At 55.3% G+C, this 9,083-nt stretch overlaps 3 protein-coding genes across 3 annotated transcripts in view; 2 read left to right on the top strand and 1 right to left on the bottom strand.

Annotated features, from left to right (window-relative positions):
- Positions 1-2,686: 2,686 nt before the first annotated feature.
- Positions 2,687-5,163, top strand: VOLCADRAFT_97276 (uncharacterized protein; the record flags this gene model as incomplete). Its single annotated transcript, XM_002956280.1, has 5 exons — positions 2,687-2,903; positions 3,580-3,800; positions 4,444-4,814; positions 5,021-5,042; positions 5,092-5,163. 5 exons carry the CDS (start codon positions 2,687-2,689, stop codon positions 5,161-5,163), a joined length of 903 nt encoding a protein of 300 aa, XP_002956326.1.
- Positions 5,164-5,513: 350 nt separating this feature from the next.
- VOLCADRAFT_97275 (uncharacterized protein) lies at positions 5,514-6,275 on the bottom strand (the record flags this gene model as incomplete). The annotated part of the gene is made up of 2 exons (XM_002956225.1): positions 5,514-5,650; positions 5,825-6,275. The coding sequence occupies 2 exons, from the start codon at positions 6,273-6,275 to the stop codon at positions 5,514-5,516; spliced, it is 588 nt and encodes a 195-aa protein (XP_002956271.1).
- A 205-nt stretch (positions 6,276-6,480) lies between these two features.
- VOLCADRAFT_97274 (uncharacterized protein) overlaps positions 6,481-9,083 on the top strand; it is a gene marked incomplete at both ends in the record, with an annotated part of 7,917 nt that continues 5,314 nt past the window's right edge. Inside the window, 2 exons of the mRNA XM_002956279.1 lie at positions 6,481-7,777; positions 7,957-8,619. Coding sequence (XP_002956325.1) covers positions 6,481-7,777; positions 7,957-8,619 — 1,960 coding nt within the window. The remainder of the gene's footprint in view (positions 7,778-7,956; positions 8,620-9,083) is intronic.

Below are 9,083 nucleotides of genomic sequence, written 5' to 3'. Positions count from 1 at the left end.
GCACATGCAGTGGTAATAGCTTCGGCCCATAATTCATGCGGCAATCCTGAGTCTTGCAACATCGCGCGGGTCTTCTCCAGGAGTGTGCGGTTCAGCCTCTCAGCGCGGCCATTTTGCTCAGGAGTGTACGGCACGGACGTGTTATGCTGGACCCCCTTACCCTTAAGGTACTGTCCTAGAGCCTTATTCAAATACTCCCCACCGCGATCCGACTGAACTGCTAGCAGCTTCTTGCCCGATTGGGTCTCTAACAGCTGCAATACTTCCTGGGCCGCTTCCGGAACTTCTCCCTTCGTCCCTACACAGCGCACCACTGCAAAACTCGAATGCTCATCCAGAAATGTGGCGACATACCTTGACCCGCCCATAGACGGAACAGGCATCTCACACACATCCATATGCACTCGCTGCAAAACACGGTTTGCTGCATTCCCAGACGGAGGAAAAGACGCGCGGGTATGCTTGGCCTTCACACACGGCTCACAGATACTCTTCTCCTTCACCTTCTCCCGGATTTCAGCCACGCTCAGGCCCATACCAGTGACCATTTCATCAGACACGAGCTTCTCTAAATTACCGTACCCTATGTGTCCGAATCGATGATGCCAAAGCCCCGCAGATTCAGACAAGACCGCCAGGGTTTGAACGCACTCCCCCTGGCCCAACCGGGTCGCCTTTAGGTAGTAATGGGTGCCCACCCGCACACACGGGATTTGCTCCCCGTACTCCCACTCCAGGCTTGTGTATTTCCTTATCCGCGGGCCTCGGCTGACAAGACGTTTCGGCTGCCTAACCACAGCAACCGGCCCACGGAAATCCACGTGGTAACCCTTCAGACCTAGTTCGCCTACCGAAATCAGCTTGTGACCTAATCCCGGCGCATGATACACATTCTTTAGGGTAATCTTAATCTTGCCATTGTCTCCCTCTGCTTCTAGCAGGACGGTACCCACTCCAACCGTCTTGCAAATCGCACCCGCCACACCTTCTAGGACTATGCCGTCCGTGAGCGGTACGTACTCGCTGAAGTTGGACCGGTCGTCTGTAACATGGACGGCCGCGGCCGAGTCGACTTTCCAAGCCAGCTTGGCGAGCGACTTCTCAGCTGTTGCCTGGATTTCCTTGGCTTCGGAGGTGGTGGAGGTGGTTAGGGCCATTACCAGCTGCTTGCTGCGTCGGTTGTTGCCCTTGTTGTTGCCCCTTGTGACGAGCGGGCACTGAGACTTGATATGCCCCAGGACACCACATTTATGGCACTTATGGGTTGCGTAGGGGTTGATGGAAACATCAGGCCCGCCAGAGCTGGTACTCGCCCCGACGTTGACATTTCCCTGGCCTTTACCAGCTCCACTACGGTAGTCGCCACCGAAGCCACGGTGGCCTACCCCACTGCTCCGGTTGCTAAACGCCAGGGCCTCGGCCTGGGCCCACTCTGCGTTGTTGTCACCTTGCATCCGCTCCGCCAGGAGTAGAGCGGCCTTGATTTCCGAAAGCTTCATGTCGCTTGGCGGCTTGGCAGCAAAAAGCGTCTGCTGCATTTGGAATTTCTTATGCAAACCACCCAAGATAGCCAGGGCGAATTGGCAGTCGTCGATCTTCGAGCCCACTGCAACCATTTGCTCACGCAGATCCTCTGCTTCCTCGAAGTAATCAACAACGGACTGGCCTGTCCGTTGCTTCAGGTTGCTAAATTTCTGCTTTATGAACAAAATGTTCGCTCCGATCTCAGACACGCATTCGGCGCGGATCGCATCCCACGCTGCGGCAGAGTCGGCTGCTTGATCGATCAGCCTGTGAAAACGGGGCACCGTATATTTCACCAGCTGCGATTTTGCCTTCATGGACTTGTCGGCGACGGCGCTCGGCAGGTCTGCTGCCTCGTCCCACAAGTCCTTGCCGGCCAAACAGTACTTCATGGCCGTCCGCCAGCGAAAATAGTTGGCGTAGCTATCTAAACGCTCTACATCATTGTCTTTCCCCATACTCGTCCTATCTCTAAGCCAGAGAGTTGCTAAGCCAGCAAGTTCGGACACAGTACTTAAGCAAAACGCTCGCTCGCTTGCCGCGGCGGCGCGGGGCTCATAACCTGTTAAGATATAGGCGAGTGGAACTGTGTAGGTAAAGCCAACCTTAACCGTTACAGGTATCACAGAACAAGCTTTCAGTCAAAACATCATCTCCTTTATACCAAACATTCCATCTTATCTGTCGTACAGCCGTTAGTGTTCTGGCCGGAAGTCAACAAAACATGCGTCGATGCGGGTGCTCACCACCACTTGCGCCAGGCACAAACGTGTCAGTCTGAGAAATGATCATGAGTAACACGCGGAAGGGCTTCAAGACTAGCAGGATTCAAGACCCACAAAGATTGCAAAGCACGTTCGTCAGCCTGTCGGCCAATCCCAGGTCTCAGACTCAGTATAACTGTCTGCCAATATCGGGTTTCTTGGCGGAATCTATCTATCGCAGCCAATTCGACACATCTAGTCTCACCGGAACTTTCGGAGTACGGAACACCCGCGGACCTATGGGGCCTATGTTTGGATTTTAGCTTTATGTTAAAGATAAAGCCATGGTTACCTATCGAAAGGGTTGCCTTCGCTGCTCCTCAAATCTGAAGACGATTTCAACTCTTGCTTTTCGTATAATATTAGTCCTGCAGAGTATTGTATCGCGTGAGTGTGCCATGGACTGTGACATTGTCCGTGATCTAGCGAAGGCGATAGACGCGTTAGAGGCGGATATGGAGAAGGTTGAGGGTGTCCTTGAGGCCGTTGCTGAAGAGATAGCGACGTGCACGGACAGCTTAGCGTACTTGCGCAATGAGAAAAAGAAGCTGCGCGGTGAGGTAAAACAGCTAGAAAAAGAGAAGAAGCTGCTCTTTAACATCATGCTCCGCCACAGTGAGTAGTGTCAGCGCATATTTTGCGCGAGGTTTGCGCAGACTCGGGAGTCAAATTGTTGCATTGAAGTTATAAGTTACACGTTCTGCACAAGTGGGAGGCCGCCCTGATAGGCCAGGGAGGCGCTGGCGTTCACTTGTCGTTCTTGTGAGGACATCCTTAACTTAGTCCGTATGTAGGCAGCAGGAGTTGTCAGACATATTGATCCACAGCGGCTTGCCGAAGAGCATTATTGTAGTCCATCCACGATGTCTCTATCCCTGCATGATAGACCTTCAAGGTCCCTAACCGATCTGTATGGTCATCTGAACACCCCCTCACTGTTAGCAAGCTATTTGTTCCTTTACTGGGCACTTGAGTCTAATCCCTACTGTTGAGTTACTGTTAAGCTGTATATTGAAACCTTGTTTTTTCTTGAGTCTAAGCCGTCTGGTGGCTTTGGTAGCTGCATGCCTTTCTGACTTTTTGCATGCTGAACGGCCAACTCCACGGCTTCTACTGCAATGGTTCTGGATGAGAATGCCACGTGCTTCTTTGGTACACTGCATACCATGCATGGTCATGGTCTTCGGAACCATTAGTAAGCTGTGTGTTCCTTTAAAATTAGCACACCCCTGCAATTTCATGACAAATGACCTACCTGCATAATGCACCCTTGTTTTTCCTTGATGTGCAGCTGTGGCAACTACTGTCCCGCCACCACCACCAACAGCCCCACGCAGTCAGCTCAGCCCGTGGCTCAGCTCCCCGATGCACAGACCACTGGTTGTGCTCGGCGAGCGCTGCATGGATGAGGATTTTGACAGCTACGAGGACCTGCACAGCCTCCTGGAAGCCATGGCATCTGCGCTGGTGCTTACACCAGATGGGCTGCTGAAGGCAGACTGGTTCATCCAGGTAAGAATGCCAGTGAAGGGTGTTGGGGTGTGTGTGGGGGGTGGGCAAGTTGCCATACTGTGAGATTGGCGTGTCTGGCCAGGAGACCCACAGCAGAAGGAAAGGAGGAGGAGGTCAGGAGGCTAAGTCGCAGACAGTGTCATGGTCACCTGCAAAACACAGGAGGAATGGTAACAAGGTGCCTAGGAAACTGTTGGCAGTGTGTGCCGCTGGCTAGGGGAAAAGTGGGGTTGCAAGCAGGGTGGCCAATCAGAAAATGAGCAAGCAAGCTTGTGAGGTGTTAGGAGGGTGCATGCAGTAGTCACAGGACTACCACAACACTCACAGGTCAACAGTAGCACTGCTTGTGGTGCCGAACTGAGTGGGTGTTGGGGTGCAGAGGAGCACCTGCTGTGAGCTTTTCCCATGTAGAGGGGACCATTAGAGGGGCCACCAAGACAACCCAACCAGGGGCCAGGAGGGCAGTCAAACAGACCAAGGGGTTAGAGTGTGAGGTAGCAGTGCAGCACCTGTCAAGTTCCAGGCACTATGCTTGTCTGAACAGCTGCAGTCATCATGTGGACTGCAGCCAGCCAACAGGGCCTGGCTGCAATGCTGCTGGCCTGTACACCCCTGCTTCCCATGCAATTGTGTTGATCTGCAGGTCCGGGACCACCGCTGCAACAGCCGTGGCAGCAAGGCCAAATTTGAGCAGGACTATAGGGCTCAGCATGACATCAAGGTTGGGCTTCGCTGGTTCCACATACTGCTGAGCAACATCCTCCGCCTCGCCCCTGACCTGGAGCAGGAGGAGTTCCTGCGGGCCTACCCCTCAGAGTTGGCTGCATTCCACAGCAGTGGTCGTATCAGTGCAGCGCTGACCAAGACATATGAAAGTATGAAGCCCAGGCGCAGTTGTGGCAGCAGCAGTGGCACCCAGCACGGCAGCAGCAGTGGCGCCCAGCATGGTGACAGCAGCGGCACCCAGCATGGTGGCAGCAGCGGTGCCCAGTGTGGTGGCAGCAGTGGTGCCCGGTGTGGCGGTGGTGAAGGGCGTGGTGTAATGGCAATGGCTGACATATGCACACCTGTGCACCTGGCCCCAGTGGCAGGCTGTAGTCAGCGTGGGCCACTGGTTCACACCACCGGCAGGCATGGGGTGTGGGGCCAGGGAGGGCTGCGGGGAGCCACACTTCGACCACGCCTGCATGTGCAGCACTCACTCTTTGCACCATCTGCAGCAATAGGGCTGCGGCTACCCTTGTGAGGGTGCCCCTACCTGCCACCACTGACTGCTATGCACCATGTGCAGCTGATAGCAGTCCAGGGGGTACCTGGCATCCAGGGAGCTATGGGGAGCACAGAGCAGTGTTGGCGGCTGTAGCTCCAGCAGGTGGAGGGGACTACCCTGGGCTGTCAGGGGCAGGCTACCTAGTGCTTTCACTGTGTGTGGAGGGGGATTGAACTGCCGGTGTCCAAAGTCTGTGTGTGAAAAGCAGGGGTGGACTGAAGGAGGACTAATGGGGAGACCATTCGTTAATCCTGGGCTGCACTGCCCCTACCAACTCATAGGGGGTATCGTCGTAGTCCCGACGTTAGACGGACGACGTTTAGTCGTTCCGTCGTCGGGACGGAGACCTTGGGCTGCGGGGGGCGTCCGTCTGTCTGTCCGGGTGGCCGCTTGGTAAGTTGCCCTTTTTCGGCGTGTCGTTCGCGGTTTCGGAGCCGCGCCTTTTAGGCTAGCTCCGTCGCCGCGTGGGAGCCGCGGTCGCCGGTTCGCTTCCCGTCGTCGTCGCTTTTTTTCGTTTTTTCGCACCGCACCGCACCGCGCCGCACCGCAACGCAACGCAACGCATCGCACTGCAGCACACCTGTGCCCCCGCAATGTGCCCCTCAGCATCGACGTGCGCCGCTTCGTCGTGCGCGCTAGCTTCGACGTCGAGTTGGGGCCGCGGTCGCAGGCTCGATCCCGGCGCTGCTCGGTTATTTTATTTTTTTCGTTCGGGACCGCGCACCGCACCGCATTGCACTGCACCGCACCGCACCGTGATTGAACGTGTAAATTGCAAAACATTGGCCGCACCGCACTCCGCAATTTGACATACGCCGACTCGCACATTTTAACGCGTAACCCACGACACAACTCGATGTGCAATTAAACGATGCGCAATTTAACGTGTCCCGAACCACACAATTCGACGCACACTGAAGTGTGCAATTTGACGCGCACCGATCCATGGAATCCAACGCACAGCTCAACCCGCGATTCGACGCACGCTTAAGTGTGCAACTCAACGCGCAATTCGACATGCACTTAGACGCGCAGTTAAACGCACAATTCAACACGCGATCCAGTCTAGGCGCGGGTATATGAGGCTGCGCCGATGTGCACATATTCGGCTGTCCAACATTGTCCAATGTTGGCTGTACGGACTTTTGTGTAGCTGTGTTGTTCGCGAGCGCCGGTTCACCGCAGTGTGATTGCAACACATACATAAGCAATTGCTTTATTTCTCTTCACGTACGGTCCTGCTTTATTTCTCTTCACGTCCGGTTTTACAAAAGCCGGCCACTGTAAGCTAGCCACGCGATGCTGTGCTATTTGCAGTCGTTTCCTTGCTACTGTATGAATATAATGCATATATATCGCACCTGTATATAGCTATTTTAATCACTCCCGGTAATACGGGATCCGTCAGTTATGGCGGGCCGCTCAAATGATTCACCCCAGCAAGGTGGGGATCGTAGTCGTGAGCGCTTGGGTACACTAGCCGGCGGTTTTCGTTTTAGAGGGGCAATTATGTCGAGCACGCGGCTCGGTGCGGATGCAGAGCAACAGCCCTGCGGCATGTCAAACACTACAGCCCGTCAGCACCCAGAGATTACGGCTACAGGGCAGCAGCGTGATGCAGCTGCACGAGCAGTTGGGCGTGAAAACCCGGAGTATAGGGCTACAGAACAGCGGCGTAACACCGCTGCACGAGCTGCTGCCCGTCAAGACCCAGAGTACAGGGCCGCAGAGCAGCGACGTGACACCGCTGCACGAGCTGCTGCACGCCAAGACCCGGAGTACAGGGCCGTATGGCAGCGGCATGATGCCGCTGCTCGAGCTGCTGCCCGTGAAGACCCGGAGCACAGGGCTGCAGAACAGCGGCGTAACACTGCTGCACATGCACAGGCCCGTGATCAGGTGCATGCAATACAGCTTCCGCAGGCCAGCTTGCTTGAGCGTTTGCGGGACCTCATGCGGTTTCCCTGCTTGCACGAAGGCCACCGGCCTGCACTGCCTGATTTCCTGAAGGTCATTCCGGAAGGGCGCGTGCAGGATTTGCCTGGCGGTCAACTTCCGGTGGAGCGGCAGGTACCATACGAGACACACCTGCAGCTTGCTAGCAGCATGGCCGCCGCGCTGCGTCGCCGCATGCCTTCACGGGTGTGTGCCGTCTGCTCGGAGCAGTGTTCTGAAGACCAGTCGGCGCTTCATGCTTGGGTGGACATCCCCAACGTTGATATCCTACGTGCTGACATCATGTCCACTGCCGCCGTACCGCGTCATGCGTGTACCCTGGCTTGGCGGCGCATGCCCTGCACCGCCCAAGGTGCTGCACCCCCACCGCCGGATCCGGTTTTACCAGCACGGTATCGTGTCAGCAGATCCGAGCATGGCAGTAGTGCTGGCGCCGGCGCTGGCGCCGCTCCAGCGGCATTCGTGGATGAAGATGTGTTGGCGGTTGACAGTGATGGTGCAGGTCATGGGGCTAATGAGCCGGATTCACCGGCAGGTACTGCAGAGGACACAGCCCCGGTGCAGGTGCCACCGGAATTGCAGCCATACCCACCAAGGGTGCAGCCACGACCTTGCCTCGAGGATCCATGGAGTGTGGAGGTGCCATTCTGCATGCGCCTTGATGCGGACTTGCCAAACCGGACCATGTTCCGTGATGATGCTGGCCCTGACCGATTCACTATCTGCACCTCTTGTGAGAAGGCACTGACGGGTGAGCAACTTCTTTGGCCCGTCTACATGTGCTGTCCTTTTTCCGTTTGCTCATGCTGTTGTGCACCTTTGATCCGTCGGGCCGCCTGATTTGTATGGGCGAGATGCCCCAGCTGGGTCATACACGTTGTCATTAAACCCTGCCTAACCGCTGCCCGCCTGTCGCCACTCTCGTTGCAGCACGCCGAGTGCCTGAAGCGGCTCTGGCGCGAATCGATCCAGGCAACGTGCCGTCTACAAATCACCTGGGCGACCCGTTGCCTGCACCCACGTTTGTGGAGAGTCAGCTGTTGGGTCGGGGCCGTCTCATGCAGCAGCTAATGATTGTGCATCTCACGGGCCGGCCCCCCGAGGTGTTGCCGTGTGCCGTTCAGTCACATGGCATCGCAGTTGTAAACCCCGACCCCAATATGCTACGAGGCCAGCTGCCCGCACGTGTTGCGGATTTGGCAGGCGCCTTCACGGTGGTGTGCGTGGATCAAGTCCGAGACCGACAGGACTTGCTGGATCGCGTCCGCCGTGCACCAGGCCTGAAAGTTCGAGGCAACGTCATCGTCGCCTGGGTGCGTTTCCTTCAGCATAATGACGAGGACGAAGGTGCGGTGGACGAAGAAGCTCTACAGGAGTATGAGCGTATGGGATGTATTGCACGAGTACCAGAGGCACTGCTGCACTCCGCAATCGGTCCTACGGATCCGGAAGTTGCTGGCGTACTGCGGAGTACGTTCCTGCACGACCGTACCGGCGCTGCTGGTGTACGACAGCTGCAGGAGACGTTGCAAGGAAACATCGCTGGTGAGATCATTCACGGTGGTGGTGCTTATGGATCACCGCTTGCTACAGGTGCGAGTTTTCACGGGGTAAATCAACGGGGTTCACAAACGGATGCAAAATTGTATTGCGCTGTGAGGCTGTAATGTGTCAGAAGTAGGCTGGGCAGGGAGGGTATGTGCATGGGATATGCCTGGCATGCGCCTTGATGGGCCAGCAGCCTTGTACAGGCTGTGCACCCCATCTGGTAGTGCTGGGTTGACCAGGTGTGCGTGGTGCAGGTGGCGAGCCAGCACCTCCATACAGGTGTATGTTCCTCTGCCCCTGCATTCTCGCATCCTGATGTTATTGGAGTGGTTGCCCTGTGTGGCTGTTATGTGTCAGAAGTAGGCTGGGCAGGGAGGGTGTTATATATATATATATATATATATATATATATATATATATATATATATATATATATATATATATATATATATATATATATATATATATATATATATATATATATATATATATATATATATATATATATT

The sequence above is a fragment of the Volvox carteri genome (assembly GCF_000143455.1).
Source record: "Volvox carteri f. nagariensis unplaced genomic scaffold VOLCAscaffold_59, whole genome shotgun sequence".
Classification (NCBI taxonomy): Eukaryota; Viridiplantae; Chlorophyta; class Chlorophyceae; order Chlamydomonadales; family Volvocaceae; genus Volvox; species Volvox carteri.
The sequence above is the reverse complement of the archived record's forward strand: the minus strand, read 5'-3'. Positions and strand labels throughout refer to the sequence as shown.